This window comes from Dendrobates tinctorius, unplaced genomic scaffold (genome assembly GCF_039654945.1).
Source record: "Dendrobates tinctorius isolate UK_male_01 unplaced genomic scaffold, ASM3965494v1 ptg000011l, whole genome shotgun sequence".
Lineage (NCBI taxonomy): Eukaryota > Metazoa > Chordata > Amphibia > Anura > Dendrobatidae > Dendrobates > Dendrobates tinctorius.
Genome location: NW_027361679.1, coordinates 115,256,580 through 115,274,082, shown reverse-complemented (window position 1 = coordinate 115,274,082; position 17,503 = coordinate 115,256,580). Strand labels below are relative to the sequence as shown.

The 17,503-nt window shown below is 44.3% G+C and overlaps 2 protein-coding genes across 2 annotated transcripts in view; one reads left to right on the top strand and one right to left on the bottom strand.

Annotated features, from left to right (window-relative positions):
- The window catches only part of AP1M1 (adaptor related protein complex 1 subunit mu 1), an 80,139-nt gene extending 76,805 nt beyond the window's left edge, over window positions 1-3,334 (bottom strand). The window contains exon 1 of the mRNA XM_073546454.1: window positions 3,281-3,334. Coding sequence (XP_073402555.1) covers window positions 3,281-3,319 — 39 coding nt within the window. The 5' untranslated portion in view covers window positions 3,320-3,334. The remainder of the gene's footprint in view (window positions 1-3,280) is intronic.
- A 55-nt stretch (window positions 3,335-3,389) lies between these two features.
- The window catches only part of LOC141049741 (uncharacterized), a 214,271-nt gene continuing 200,157 nt past the window's right edge, over window positions 3,390-17,503 (top strand). The window contains exon 1 of the mRNA XM_073546490.1: window positions 3,390-3,788. The gene's annotated coding sequence lies outside the window, so the exon portion shown is untranslated. The remainder of the gene's footprint in view (window positions 3,789-17,503) is intronic.

Sequence of the window (17,503 nt, the reverse complement as noted above, 5' to 3'; positions counted from 1 at the left end):
GAGCGCCACCAACATTCCTGCTATATAACACGGTGGTGATGTGAATTATTACAGGAATGTCCAGGGTCACCGGAGAACATTTCTGGTGCAATTTTCACCACTTTTGTCAATCAATCAATCAAATTTATTATCGCCAAGTACATATTACATATATACAAGGAATTCTTTGTGGCAAAGAGGCAACATAATATATAACAACAGATACAACAAGTAACATCTAACAAGACAGATACAGTATATAGTCTACACATGACACTTTAATTGTTGAACAGAGAGTGGATAGAAGCTGTTCATATGGCGGTTGGTGCTGCATTTGGGGACTCTGAAGCGACGTCCTGAAGGGAGTAGTTGGAATGAGGAGTGTCCCGGGTGAGAGGGATCGGATGAAATTTTCAATGCGTGGGATCGAATACTCTTATCATAAAGATCCTGGATTTTAGGCAGGGGGAACCTATAATTCTCTCTGCTGTTCTGAAAGTCCTTTGTAAGCGGAGTTTTTCAAGCGCAGTGGCTCCCCCATACCAGACTATCAGAGAGGAACAAATCACAGATCTGATGACAGCATTAAAGAATAAGATCAGCAGATTCTTAGACAAACCATATCTTTTCAGCTGACGCAGGAAGAACATCCTCTGTTGTGCTTTTCTTATAACAGCATCCACGTTTTTCTCCCATTTAAGATCATGAGAGATGATAACACCAAGGAATTTGGTCTCTGTGACCCTAAGAACCACTTCGTCATGGATGTAGATTGGAAGTATCTCATGTTGATCTTTCCTAAAATCCACAACCATCTCAGCAGTTTTTTTAGTGTTGAGTACAAGATTATTGGCTTTACACCAGTCACATATTCTTTCCACCTCACTCCGATACAAGTCTTCAGCATTTCCCCTGATGAGACCAATCAGTGTCATATCATCGGCAAATTTCAAGATTTTTACTGAGTCTGCTGAAGAGATGCAATCATTCGTATAGAGAGAAAACAGTAACAGGGACAAAACACACCCCTGAGGTGCCCCGATGTTTGTGACCAAGGTGTCCGAAGTGAATGGTCCAACTTTTACACTCTGCATCCTGGCTGTCAGGAAGTTATAAATCCATAAGCATAAGTTGAAAGGGACTCCAAGAGCTACCATTTTCTTATGAAGTAAATTCGGATCAATGGTATTGAACGCTGAGCTAAAGTCCATGAAAAGAATCCGGACATATGAGTGCCGTTCATCTGTATGATCCAAAATGTACTTCAGTGCCAGATTGACAGTGTCGTTTGCCGAACAATTCTCCTTATAGGCAAACTGAAGCGGGTCCCATAGCTTCTGCGTGAATTTCATCAGGTGGGACATCATAATTCTTTCGAAGACTTTCATAGCTACAGATGTGAGTGCTACTGGTCTATAGTCGTTCAACTCAGAGGATCCCACTTTCTTGGGGACAGGGATAATTGTGGAACTTTTCCAACACTGAGGTACAATGCACTCTTTCAGTGACACATTGTATATATTTGTCAGTATAGGGGCAAGCTGGGTAGCACATACTTTCAGACACATTGGAGATACACCATCAGGGCCAGGTGCCTTTTTGACCTTAAGTCCCTTCAGGATGCGTATCACCTCTGCCTCGGAGATCACTACTTGGGTATTGCACAATGAATGATCTTTATATGAACAGACTGAGGAGCTGAGAGATGAATAGCCACTGTGTGTAGAGCTTGCCTCAAATCTGCAGTAGAATTCATTTAACTCTGCTGCCAGACTTCTGCTTGGGTTCACTATAGTGGGGTGGCTTTTATAATTGGTGACCTCTCTTAATCCTCTCCATGCAGATCTAGTATCTTTTGATGAGAACCTTTCCTCCAGAATCTTTGCATACTCGTGTTTGGCTAACTAGATCTCTTTAGATAGCGAGTTCCTAAGTTTCTTGAATTCAGTAATATCGCCTGCTTTATAAGCCTCCTCTTTTCTCTTACGGATCAACCTGACTTTATTTGTAAACCACGGCTTGTTGTTTCCCCGAAAGTGGACAGATTTGGATGGAATAAACGTGTCTTCACAAAAACGGATATATGAGGACACTGCATCAACCCATTCATCCAGACCCGAGCATGTTTCCTGGAATAACTCCCAGTCCGTGCATTCAAAGCATGCTTGTAGTTGCAATTTTGCCTCCTCAGACCATGTCTTCTTTGTATAAACTGTAGGTTTGGATGTTTTCAACCTTTGCCTGTAGGCTGGAATTAAATGAATTAGACAATGATCTGGAAAGCCCACTGCTGCTCTCCTCACTGCCCTGTAGGCCCCTTTTATGACTGTATAGCAGTGATCAAGCGTATTGTTCTCTCTCGTGAAGCAGTTTATATGTTGAGTAAATTTGGGGAGATCCAGGTTTGAGTTTTCCTTTGTTAAAGTCCCCCATTACGATCACAAATGCTTCTGGAGATCCTTTCTCCCATTCTGATATTTTGCAAGCTAATTCACCAATGGCAGCTTTAACAGATGCTTGAGGGGGAATATATACTGCAACCAGAACCATAGATGAAAACTCTCTTGGAGAGTAAAATGGTCTACAATTGAGTGCAAGGTACTCTAGATCTGGAGAGCAACCTTTTCCCAGTATGTTAACATCACAGCACCAGCTAGTGTTGATGTAGAGACATACCCCACCCCCCCTTTGTTTACCTGAAGCTACACAATCACAGTCAGCTCTGTAGATACAAAACCAGGTAGATCCAGACTGCAATCAGGGATGGTCTCATTCAACCAGGTCTCAGTAAAACAAAGAGCAGCTGAATTGGCCATATCAGATCTCATGTTACAAAGTAAGCTCAGATCCTCCATTTTGTTAGATAAGGAACGGACATTAGCCAAGTGGAGTGAAGGAAGAGCTGTTCTGAACCCTCTCCTCCGAAGGCGTGCCAGGACGCCTCCTCTCCTACCTCTCTTGCAGTACACCTCCACAGGTTTCACAGAAGTAGTGGATTTTATGTACTCAATTGTTGAATTAGCAATCATGCTCCAAGAAGGGGAGTCCATGAGAAATTGCGGATGATACCAGAATAATAAATCGTCCCTTGAAATCATAAGAGTAGGTTTACAGAGTGCAGTGGCCATGATTACACTCAGCTTGTAGCTATAAAGACTGAACAGTCACAGCTTAGCAGAGTTAAATGTACAACTTTCCATAAAGGTTGCTCCCAGCACTGCTGGGGGGGGAGGGCATGGGTGCAACAAGACAGGGACATCAGGGGACATGCCAACAGTCAGTCCAAACCTGCCCAGCTCACCCGTTCAGCTCCATCTGGACCACAAGATCTCCAGAACATCTCCAGCACCGCACACTCCACCAGCTTTCCTATCCCGGCATTATCTGCATGCTGGAAATGGGTACAAGTTGTAGGAAAGTTGGCAGGCAGCCAGCAGCTTCACTCTCTCCCAGCTGAAACCAGGCACGGAGCTCCACGAGGACAGAAAGACACCGGTCCCAGCTGGTCGCAGTCTCCACACTACTCCCAGCTCTGCCGAATCCTGTAGCCCTACAGCTCCACGTGGACCACAAGATCTCCAGAACAACTCCAGCACCGCACACTCCACCAGGTTTCCTATCCTGGGATCATCTGCTTGCTGGAAATGGGTACAAGTTGTAGGAAAGTTGGCAGGCAGCCAGCAGCTTCACTCTCTCCCAGCTGAACCCAGGCACGGAGCTCCACGAGGACAGAAAGACACACACCGGTCCCAGCTGATCGCAGTCTCCACACTACTCCCAGCTCTGCCGAATCCTGTAGCTACGCAATGGTGAGTGAACCAAAGGGAGAATTAACAATTAAACAGGGAAAAAAAAAAAACTAAAAAACTCAGGAGCCTCATGCCAGAGCAGCCATCTCTCGGCGCTCCTCCTCCTCCACTACTACTCCTTTTGTGATGTAGATCCTGGTGATTCTGTTGGCTGCGCTCCGTCACTGGCCCAGACTTGTGCACATTCAGGGAAATTTGAATTCTATCAAAACTGAACAATCAGAGATTTGTGTAATATATAAAGCGCAATGTGGGTATGTATATATGTCCGGGATTTGCATCTGCACCGTTGCAGCTACAGCCACAAAATTTTGCACAGTCACACATCTGGACCAAGAGAGCGTCATAGACTATGTTGTGAGGTGTAATTTTAACCCCGCGTGTTCCAATTCACTAAACAATTTTGCCCCTATCTACATAATGGGGAAAAAGTGAAAGGAAAAGTGTTGGAGGCAAATTGACAGCTGCCAGATGTGAACAAGGGGGACTTAAAGAATGAGAGGCGATGGCGCCAAAGAGTATATACCGTACAGTTGCTAAGGTGGGGCCCTAACATGGGATACTCACCACACACGGGGATATGAACACACACACAAAATGCGCCACACACTACCACGTGCTTCAACACATATACCACCCTCACCACACATTTCACCACACATACACCAACCTCGCGACATAAAAGTCCAAACACAAAAGTCGCCACTCAAAACACGCCACGCTGTCCCAGAGCTGTTTACAAGATGAAAAATGATCTGTGATTGGTTGCTATCAGCAACAGTTTTCCTTGTAGACAGTTGTGGTAACTGAGGCTTATTATTCTTATCATTTCTATGGTGTTATCGTCCTTCTGTAAAGCTGGAAATAACACAATTTATTACCGTGCCAACACAGACCACCCTCTGACACAGACTGCAGGGGGAGCCCAGTATCACACAGGATAGGATTAGATACACGGCTCAGCAGTCAGTATCACACAGGATAGGATTAGATACACAGCTCAGCAGACAGTATCACACAGGATAGGACTAAATACACGGCTCAGAAGTCAGTATCACACAGGATAGGATTAGATACACATCTCAGCAGTCAGTATCACACAGGATAGGATTAGATACACGGCTCATCAGACAGTATCACACAGAATAGGATTAGATACACGACTCAGCAGTCAGTATCACACAGTATAGGTTTAGATATACAGCTTAGCAGTCAGTATCACACAGGATAGGATTAGATACACAGCTCAGCAGTCAGTATCACACAGGATAGGATTAGATACATGGCTCAGCAGTCAGTATCACACAAGATAGGATTAGATACGCAGCTCAGCAGTCAGTATCACACAGGAGAGTATTAGATACGCAGCTCAGCAGTCAGTATCACACAGGATAGGATTAGATACACAGCTCAGCAGTCAGTATCACACAGGAGAGGATTAGATACACGGCTCAGCAGTCAGTATCACACAGAATAGGATTAGATACACGGCTCAGCAGTCAGTATCAGGATAGGATTAGATACACGGCTCAGCAGTCAGTATCACACAGGATAGGATTAGATATACAGCTCAGCAGTCAGTATCACACAGGATAGGATTAGATACACGGCTCAGCAGTCAGTATCACACAGGATAGGATTAGATACATGGCTCAGCAGACAGTATCACACAGGATAGGATTAGATATACAGCTCAGCAGTCAGTATCCCACAGGATAGGATTAGATACAGAGCTCAGCAGTCAGTATCACACAGGAGAGGATTAGATACACGGCTCAGCAGTCAGTATCACACAGGATAGGATTAGATACATGGCTCAGCAGACAGTATCACACAGGATAGGATTAGATATACAGCTCAGCAGTCAGTATCACACAGGATAGGATTAGATACACAGCTCAGCAGTCAGTATCACACAGGAGAGGATTAGATACACGGCTCAGCAGTCAGTATCACACAGAATAGGATTAGATACACGGCTCAGCAGTCAGTATCACAGGATAGGATTAGATACACGGCTCAGCAGTCAGTATCACACAGGATAGGATTAGATAGAGAGCTCAGCAGTCAGTATCACACAGGATAGGATTAGATACACAGCTCAGCAGTCAGTATCACACAGGAGAGGATTAGACAGACGGCTCAGCAGTCAGTATCACACAGGATAGGATTAGATACACAGCTCAGCAGTCAGTATAACACAGGATAGGATTAGATACATAGCTCAGCAGACTGTATCACACAGTATAGGATTAGATACACAGCTGAGCAGACTGTATCACACAGGATAGGATTAGATACACAGCTCAGCAGTCAGTATCACGCAGGATAGGATTAGATACACAGCTCAGCAGTCAGTATCACACATGATAGGAATAGATACACTGCTCAGCAGTCAGTATCACACAGGATAGGATTAGATACATGGCTGAGCAGTCAGTAACACACATGATAGGAATAGATACACGGCTCAGCACACAGTATCACACAGGATAGGAATAGATACACGGCTCAGCACACAGTATCACACAGGATAGGAATAGATACACGGCTCAGCAGTCAGTATCACACAGGATAGGATTAGATACACAGCTCAGCAGTCAGTATCACACAGGATAGGATTAGATACATAGCTCAGCAGACTGTATCACACAGTATAGGATTAGATACACAGCTGAGCAGACTGTATCACACAGGATAGGATTAGATACACAGCTCAGCAGTCAGTATCACGCAGGATAGGATTAGATACACAGCTCAGCAGTCAGTATCACACATGATAGGACTAGATACACTGCTCAGCAGTCAGTATCACACAGGATAGGATTAGATACATGGCTGAGCAGTCAGTAACACACATGATAGGACTAGATACACAGCTCAGCAGTCTATCACACAGGATAGGATTAGATACACGGCTCAGCACACAGTATCACACAGGATAGGATTAGATACACGGCTCAGCAGACAGCATCATACAGGATAGGAATAGATACACGGCTCAGCAGTCAGTATCACACAGGATAGGGTTAGATACATGGCTCAGCAGACAGTATCACACAGGATAGGATTGGATACGCAGCTCAGCACACAGTATCACACAGAATAGTATTAGATACATGACTCAGCAGACAGTATCACACAATAGGATTAGATACACGGCTCAGCAGTCAGTATCACACATGATAGGATTAGATACACAGCTCAGCAGTCAGTATCACACAGGATATGATTAGATACGCAGATCAGCAAACAGTATCACATAGAATAGTATTAGATACACGGCTCAGCAGACAATATCACACAGGATAGGATTAGATACACGGCTCAGCAGTCAGTATCACACAGAATAGGATTAGATACACAGCTCAGCAGTCAGTATCACACAGAATAGTATTAGATACACGGCTCAGCAGACGGTATCACACAGGATATGATTAGATGCACGGTTTTTGTGTGCAATATAATCATTATAATTTGTTATAACTTACCACAGTTGGTTACTATGCCCAGGCAACGCCGGGCTCTTCAGCTAGTGTTTTATATTCCGAATAGCGATAATCCAAAAACTAACTTTATTAATTAAAAAAAATGCACAAAGTGTCTGCTGCTTGCTCTCTCTAACCCTTTGTTAGACCTCTTTCAGAGGACACTGTGTCAGGTGTGTGTGGTGACAGATTTCACATGTACCGGAGACACTTATACATGTAGACCCATTCAAGTGAATGGGTCTGTGCACATGTCACTGTGTTTCCACTGACTATTTGTCTGAGGCTGGAGTCACACTAACCAGAGCAAAATACGGTCAGTATTTTACATGCGTAATACGGATGACAGACCCCTAAACAGTGCTCCGTATGTCATCCGTAATCAAGGTGTGGTCGCGTATTTTGCGCATGTCAGCATCCGTATGCAATCCGTATGGCATCCGTATGGCGAGATTTTCTCGCAGGCTTGCAAAATGGACATATAATGGAGCCCTATGACAGGGTTTCTAAAAGACACCTGGTGCGTATTTCTCGCAAGTCACATGTGTGGTCCGTGTGTAATCCGTATTTTTTGCGCACCCATAGACTTGCATTGGCGTACTACGGGCGTAGTACGCTGACAATCGCAGCATGCTGCGAGTGGCACGGAGAGTAGAATACGGATGAGAAATATATGGCTGTTGGGAGCTGCCTCATAGCGAATCATTTGTCCGTGTCTAATGAGTGCTTTTTGCGCCTCTCACTCTCCCGTATTCCTCGCCAGTGTGACCCCGGCCTGAGGGCAAAATACGCTGACATGTCTGGTTTCTAACAGCAGCACGGGCTGCAAAACGTCATGCTCATTGATGACACATGGATGACATCCGTGTGTCATCAGTGTGACAAGTACTGGTGCCTGGGAAGCAGCACTACAGTGAGCGCTGTTCCCTTTCCCTGGAACTGGGTGCTGAAGACAGCTTACATTACTCTCTTCTGCTCTACCAGTGATCAGCGCAAGCAGAGAAGATTGTTGAGATTTATATTCCACTGATTACAGCAAGAGTAGGCGGCAGCTGGTGAAACTACTACTCCCATCATCCTATACCTGCTGCTACTAATAACACTGAAAGCAGGAGGCAGCTGATGGGAGTATTCATCAGCCACCACCTGTGCTAGAAATAAATTTAAAAAGGCGTGGTCTCCAATGTACTTTTGATAACCAGCCACGTAAAACAGGCAGCTGCTGGCTGTAATCCTCAGCTTCAGCAAGGCTTGTTATTAAGAATAGAGGGGTCCCTATGCCGTATTTTTTAATTATTTAAATTAATTTATAAAAAAAACCGCGTGGGGTCCACCCCATTTTTGATAACCAGCCAAGCTAAAGCAGACAAATGGTGTCTGGTATTCTCAGGCTGGTAAGGGACCATGGATATTGGCCCCCCCAGCCTAAAAATAGCAGCCCGTAGCCTCTCAGAAAAGGCACATCTATTACATGCGCTCTTCCCACTTGCCCTGTAGCGGTGGCAAGTGGCAGGCCGAAAAAGGCACAAAGAATTGACATGGTCATTCTTTTTGCCGACACGCTTTGCAGTGAAAGCGTGTCCTCAAAAATACGGATTGTGTGAACGCATTTCAGCAAAAGCCATTGCTTTTGTTGGGATGCGCTACGCTACTGGATTTCACTGCATTTACCCTAGCACTAAATAGCGCTTCCAAATGCGTGAAATGAGCTACGTGTGAACGCAGCAGACTAGGCTCACGTTGCTGTCGGGTGTGCGTTTGGACGGATCTGCCATAGACCAGCATTAACGTAGCGTTAGCGCAGTGTAATGCTGCCATAGAGTTAGGGCCTTTTCACATAACGCTTGTGCTGCGTTTGTATGCAATGCTTTTTTCACGTGCATTAACGCATAGAAACGCATTGCAAACGCAATGCAAAATTCGGTTGCATTTGAACGCATGTGTTTTCACCTAGGGCACAGGAAACGTTGCTTGCAACGTTCCTCTGCGCTGGGGTAAAAATGCATGCATTGAAACGCAACCGAGTTTTGCATTGCATTTTCATGCGTTTTTCCCATACAAGTCTATGGGTGCGTTAACGCATGCATTAATGCACCTGAAAAGCGCATTGCATGCAAACGCAGCACAAACGTGATGTGAAAAGGCCCTAATTCTATGGCAGCATTAATGCAGCATTACACTGCATTAACGCCGTCCAAACACACAGCCAACGGAAATGTGAACCTAGTACAACCCACTACTTTATTATAATCACTGCTTAAAGTCATGTTGGGTTTTGCTGGCAAATCGGGATTTCTGAGGCTCTGTGCACAGCTCATGCAGGAGCAGTGTTAGGACCAGTCAGTGGAGGGTCTAAGGTGTTGGATTCTTGCCAATCAGCAACACTATACAGAGACTTCAATAGATAAAAAGCTCACCCAAATGATAGTTACATTTTAAGCCTTTTGGACATGGCCCCATTTTATAAACTCCACTTATGTCACTTTATGTATGTAAGGATTCTTGGAAGAAAGAACATCTCCGAACGCTCAAGTATGTAGAAATAGAAAGGGGGCTCTTTAACAACCCAACACTGTGCATACGTGAGACATTGTGGTAACACACCAGAGCTTTTTCAAAGAACAGATTGCACAATATTCAGAGGGAAAGGATGACATTTGTACAGGAGCACAGCTGTGCTTGCGACACCGTGCTACTGGTAAAATGGAAACCTCTGAGCAGTGGCGGATTAAGTGGACTATGGGCCCGGGGCTGTTCATAAAACCTGGGCCCCTATACCCCCCTTCCCACCTGAGCGCTGCGGTCCCCGTGCGGGAATTGACAGCCGTACGGACCGCAGCACTTGGTTTGCTGCGGGTCCATACGGAAAACCCGCCACCATTCCACCACGTGTGGACATGGCCTAAAAAGACGTTGCACATAAGCTGTAGGCCTACGGCCAATACGCACAAAATCGCCCAACGTGATCCTGGCCATAGGGGATCCACTTTAATGTCCCCACTTTAATTTGAAGTCCCCTTACTTCATCCATTGCAGTCCCCTATCACCCACTCACTTCATCTGCAGTGCCGCTTCATCATTTGCAGCCCCTTATCCCCACTTCCATTTCATCATGTGCAGTCCCACTCCCCCATCATCATGTGCAGTTAATTTTACCCCCACATCATGTGCAGTCCCCCTTACCCCCACTTCATGTGCAGTGCCCCTTACCCCCAATTCATCATGTGCAGTCCCCCTTAGCCCCAATTCATCATGTGCAGTCCCCCTTACCCCCAATTCATCATGTGCAGTCCCTCTTACCCCCAATTCATCATGTGCAGTCCCTCTTACCCCCAATTCATCATGTTCAGTCCCACTTACCCCTTAATTCATCATGTGCAGTTCCCCTTACCCCCAATTCATCATGTGCAGTCCCACTTACCCCTTAATTCATCATGTGCAGTCCCACTTACCCCTTAATTCATCATGTGCAGTCCCACTTACCCCTTAATTCATCATGTGCAGTCCCACTTACCCCTTAATTCATCATGTGCAGTCCCCCTTATCCCCCACTTCATCATGTGCAGCCCCACTTATCCCCCACTTCATCATGTGCAGCCCCACTCACCCCCCCTTCATCATATGCAGCCCCACTCACCCCCCCTTCATCATGTGCAGCCCCACTCACCCCCCTTCATCATGTGAAGCCCCCACTCATCCCCCCTTCATCCTGTGAAGCCCCCACTCACCCCCTTCATCCTGTACAACCCCAGTCACCCCCCTTCATCATATACAGCCCCCAGTCACCCCCCCTTCATCATATACAGCCCCCAGTCAACCCCCTTCATCATATACAGCCCCCAGTCACCCCCCTTCATCATATACAGCCCCCAGTCACCCCCCTTCATCATATACAGCCCCCAGTCACCCCCCCTTCATCATATACAGCCCCCAGTCACCCCCCTTCATCATATACAGGCCCGTGTCACCCCCCCTTCATCATATACAGGCCCCAGTCACCCCCCCTTCATCATATACAGGCCCCAGTCACCCCCCCCTTCATTGTGTACAGCCCCCACTCACCCCCTCCCCCATTTAATTCATTTTATAAATAAAAAAAAATAAAAAAAGTTCCCCATACTTACCTCACAGCCGGCTCGCTCCCCAGCAGCGCCTCTGCTTTCAGCATCCTCCGGGACATGTCGGCGCGTGCACGATGACGTCATCGCGCACGCCCGACATCTGACCCGGAAGTACAGCCGGAGGGAGCCGGAGCTGAGCAGCCGTCAAGGTGACGGCCGTGCACAGCTCCCGGCCCCTCATAGAATGTGACGCGGGCGGCTGTCTGCTGCCGGCGGCGTCACAGCACAGGGCACGGCCGGCCCTGTACAGGTGCTGGGGGAGCGGTCCGGGGGGCATTTGCCTCTCTGCCACCCGGCCCAGCCCGCCCCTGCCCCTGGGTCCCCAAAAAACCTTGGGCCCGGGGCGACCGCCCCATCCGCCCCTATTAAGATCCGCCATTGCCTCTGAGTAGTAACCACAGTATGGTTACAACTGCACATTGTCAGCAGTTTAAAGCCCCCGTTACACACATCCTGATATTTCCGGTACTGGAAAATCCGTATGCTATCCATGTGTCTGTGTGTACCATCCGTGTGCTGTCATTATGCTGTCGCTGTCCGTGTGTCCTTGTATTGAAACAATTTGTTTCTATTTTAACCCTATGACTTTAAAAACGCACACAGACAGTACACGGATGGCACACAGATGGATCTTTTGACTTGTATGGGTCCATGTGATCCGCACTGTCAGCGTGTTTTGCACATGGACACACGGTCCGTGAAAACACGCTGACCTGTGCATAGACCCATTCATTTGATTGGGTCTACGTATGTCAGTGTTTCCGGTACGTAAGAAAACTGTCACCACACGTATCGGAGACACTGATGTGTGAAACCGGCCTAAGGCTGAGTTCACATAGTGCGTTTTTTATGTATTTTCTGGGATCCCCTGTAAACTAGCCAGTAAAGGTTAAGCAAGCAGCTGATCTTAACTCCTTCGCGTCGCAGCCCTTTCTCATTTTCACTCCCTTTCTTCCCAGAGCCATAGCTTTTTTATTTTTCCGTCAATATGGCCATGTGAGGGCTTGTTTATTGCGGGTCGAGTTGTACTTTTGAACAACAGCATTGGTTTTACTATATAGTATACTCAAAAATGGGAAAAAAAATTCCAAGTGCAGTGAAATTGCAAAAAAAAGGGCAATTCTGCAGCTGTTTTTTTAAAAAAATTTTTTAACCATGTTCACCAAATGCTAAAACTGCCCTGCCGTTATGATTCTCCAGGTAATTGAGTTCATAGGTACCAAACACGTCTAGGTTCTTTTTTATTTAAGTGGTGAAAAAAATCCAAAGTTTCTTAAAAAAAAATCGTGTCATTTTCCAAGACCCATAGCATCTCCGTTTTCCGTGATCTCGGGTTGGGTGAGGGCTTATTTTTTGTGTTCCGATATGACGCTTTTAATGATACCATTTTGATGTAGATACGATCTTTTTATAGCTCGTTATTGCATTTTAATGCAATGTTGCAGCAACCAAAAAAATGTAATTCTTGTGTTTTGAATTTTTTTCTCGTTACGCCATTTAGCAATCAGGTTAATCCTTTTTAATATTGATAGATCAGGCAATTCTGAATGCGTCAATATCAAATATGTGTATGTTTGATTTTTGTTATTGTTTTATTTTGAATGGCACAAAAGGGGGGTAATTTGAACTTTTATATTTTTTTAATATTTTTAAAAACTTTTTTTTTTTTACTTTTGGCATGCTTCAATAGTCTCATTGGGAGACTAGAAGCTGCCATAACCCGATTGGCTCTGCTACATACAGGCGATGATCAGATCGCTTGCATGTAGCAGAATTGCGGACTTGCTATGTTATGGCTGTTATGGTCAAATTTCAGCTGTTGAAAACAGCTGACATGTGCCGGAAAAGATAAGAGCTCAGCGCCGGAGCCCACATCAAAGGGGGAGACACAACATGCGCCGTACTAGCACGGCACATGTTGTGAAGGGGTTAATAGCCTGGGAACCTTTATGGCTATTGGCTCCTTCCCAGAATATTAACATCAGCCCTCAGCCATTGGCTTTCCCTCTGCTGGTTATGAAAATCATACAAGAGCCCACGCAATTTTTTTTATTTTTACTTTTCTTTAAATTAACAGTTTCTGTTTAGTTACAGCCTATGTTCGTTCATTCTGTTAATGCTCCTGCATAAGCTGGTGACAATGTGTGAGTGCGTGTGTGTGTGTTTGTTTACTTACTTACCGACTTAGTAATGAGGGTGTAGGGCTGACACCTTTTCATTATTAAGCCTAGAGCTAGATGTCAGTGACTGCTGCTGACACCAAGCCCTAATTCCTTTATGCTGATGCTACTACATCAGAATGAAAAAGGTGATGTTGAACCAAGAAATTACATCACAAAACTTTTTTTTAATATCTTTAGTTAAAAAAGCCTTCATTGCTGTACAAAAATGCATTAAAAAATGCATGCAAAACCGCACCCAAAATCGTGGCAAAACCATTGGTTTTGCCGCAGGGTTTTTGCTGCCAAGAGATGCAGAAACCTTGCAGAAATTTCTGCAAGCAAATACTCAACAGGTGCACATAGCCTAATAGAGGGGCTGCAGAATTTTCTTGAGGCCGGACCACCCCTTTTAGTTGGTCCATATGATTACAGTGATACCAAATTGGTGTTTTTATTTTTTGCTTTATATTTCACTGTTATGTAAAAATGCATTTTTTAAAAACAAAACATGGTTTTGAGGCTTTTATGTAAACTTATTTTGAAAGCCATACCTTTTATTTTTAGGCTTTTATGTAAACTTATTTTGAAAGCCATACCTTTTATTTTTAGGCTTTTATGTAAACTTATTTTGAAAGCCATACCTTTTATTTTTAGGCTTTTATGTAAACTTATTTTGAAAGCCATATCTTTTATTTTTAGGCTATGTGCGTACGTTGAGTATTTGCTTGCAGAAATTTCTGCATCTCTTGGCAGGAAAAACCTGTGACAAAAACGCGCATTTTTGCCGCGATTTGGTGTGTTTTTGCCGTGTTTTGCATGCATTTTTATACAGCAATGAAGGTTTTTTGAGCTAAATACAAATATTTAAAAAAAAAAAGTGTGCTGTAATTTCCTGGTTCAACACCACCTTTTTCATGCTGATGCAGTGTGGCATCAGAGTAATGGTGTTAGGGCAGCAGCTGTCAGTGGCATGTAGGCTTAGGCTGCACATATCAGATATAGATATATCCATAGCTATAGATATACAAGTTTCAAAAACGAAGGCAGCACTCCATAATCTTGATAGAAAAAATGTGCAAGATTTATACAACCCACATGTCTGGGCGACGTTTCGGCTCCAACTGAGCCTTTCTCCATGGATAGATCTATGGCTATATATCCATAGATGTATAGCTATATATATTTAAAAAAAAAAATGGTAAAATAGCGTGGGCTCCCGCGCAATTTTCTGCCCCAGAGGGGGAAAGCCGGAGGTCAATATTTGTAGCCTGGGAAGGGGTAATACCCATGGCCCCTTCCCAGGCTATCAATATCAGCCCGCAGCTGTCTGCATAGCCTTTACAGGCTATTAAAATAGGGGGACCCCCCAAAAAAAAATGACGTAGAGTCCCCCTATATTTTATAGCCAGAAAGGCTATGCAGACAGCTGCAGGCTAATATTCATAGCCTAGGAAGGAGCCATGGATATTGGCCCAACCAGGCTACAAATACCAGCCCGCAGCCGCCCCAGAAATGGCGCATCTCTAAGATGCGCCAATTCTGGCACTTAGCCCCTCTATTCCCACTGCCGTGTAGCCGTGGCATATGTGGTAATAAGGCGTTAATGTCACCTTGGTATTGGAAGGTGTCATTAAGCCCGGTTAATAATGGAGAGGCGTCTATCCATTATTAGTCTTATATTAATAAAAGGGTGAAATAAAACACACACATAAGAATAAAGTATTTTAATTAAATAAAACACGACACATCTTTTCATAATTTTTATTACATGTCCAGATCCTAGCGAAGCCATCGATCACCTGCAAAAAAAAAAAAAAAAAACAAACCAACAATATACTCCCTGTCTGACGTAATCCCATTAATAGCGATTGTCCCGTGACGATTTTATACATATGGTGTGGGGATGCCCAACTATTCTATCTTTTTGGAGCGAGGTGACCTCATTGTTAATAATATTTATTTATATAGCACCAACATATTCCGCAGCGCTTTACAGTTTCAAAACACAAGTCATAAGTAACAATGTTAACAATACAGTAATTAAAGTAAAATAAGATGACCCTGCTCATGAGAGCTTACAATCTACAATGAGGTGGGGGAGATACAAAGTACAGGTGTGTATTTCCAATGATGTATTTACAATGATGGTCCAGCCATCTTGAGAAGGTGGGGGACAGAGATAGTGAATGGGCTACATACTCACACTTGCAAATAAAATGACTTTGATTAGTGAACGTGATAGGCTGCTCTGAATAGATGTGTTTTGAGAGAGCACCTAAAACTGTGCAAATTGTGGATAGTCCTAATTTCTTGGGGTAGAGCATTCCAGAGGATTGGCGCAGTGCGGGAGAAATCTTTGAGTCGGGAGTGGGAGGTGCGGATTAGTGCAGAGGTTAGTCGAAAGTCTTTTGCAGAGCGCAGTGGTCAGCTAAGCCGATAGACAGAAATGAGGGAGGAGATGTAGGGGGGTGCTGCACTGTGGAGAGCTTTGTGGGTGAGAACAACTACTTTGAATTGGACCCTATAATGAATGGGCAGCCAGTGTAAGGACTGGCGAAGAGCGGATGCTCCTGTTCCTCTCACTCCATTGGTATGTCTGTTTGGTGTGCTGGAGGAAGAGATATGGGGACACCACGTCAGAATTTTCCTGCGGGACACACTTTTTTTTAGTCAGAAAAATATTGACCTTACGCTGGATAGGTAATCAACATCCTTCTCTTAGAGCTTGGATTGAACTAGTAAATTCAATTATACCTTATGAGCGGACACTGTACCAGAATAGGGGTTGCTTGGGGAAGTTTAATAAAATTTGGGATGTATGGAATACATCTCACATTACTATAACGCATAGATAGTGGTCTATTATCATAATAGCTGTAGTGAAAATTATATTGACTTATACTTTATAGGTTCATAATATCAAAGTATGAAGTAAACGGACACATCCTAAATATCATAAAATATGGATCACCTAATGCATACGAAGATATATAGAAACACACAAGAAAAAGTATATGCACCTACCATAGGGATCACCACAAGTCAATATAGTACAAAAAATTAAGTTTATTTTATTTCAGCAGACACCACAAACAAACACTTAGTTAAAATCAATTAAAAGTCTGAACTACAATCCCAAAAAGGTAAGTGCCTAAGTCTGAACTACAATACCAAAAAGGTAAGTGCCTAGAGGCAGCTTCAATATTCAAAAACCAATCCTAATAACAAAGGAAGCTATGTGCCAAATAATAAAATTGCAATATTTTATTTAATACATATAAAAGAACACTATAAAACATGTACAAAATAGGGACAAAATGTGCAAAAAATGGCCACATCATTAAGGTAAGTAAAAAGCTATCAAAAAATCCCATAACAGTATATGGAAAAAGAGTGAAAAAAATCTTATTACATTTGGCAGCAATCAAACCTCAGGACAATAGAAGAAAGCACCCATGTGTAGTAGAATCAATATAAGTCCTAAATGGTACTAAGGGGCCAAGTATAAGAGGCTCAAATAATTGCCTAAGGCCTGTTTCACACATCCGTTTTGTCACCATCAGTCAAAATCTGTCATTTTGCCTAAAAAAACGGATCCGCCATATTTCTTGGCGGATCCATTTTTTTCCCCATTGACTTGCATTAACGGCGGATTTTGACTGACGGTCGTCCGTTACATCCGTATTTCTGCAGATCCGCCAAAATTTTGGCGTCCGCTGACATCACTGGACGGACAATGCAACGTTTTTTGTGTGGTCGGATCCGCATTTTTCCCCACTTCCTGGAGATTTAACCCTATATCCTGTCTGACTGCTGGAGCAAATGTGTGTCCCTCTCTCCTTATCGCGAGATGCCCGCTCTCGGCTCCCCGATCCCGCGACATGCCCGCTCCCGCGAGATGCATGCTCTCGGCTCCCCGATCCCGCTACATCGGCGGTATTTTT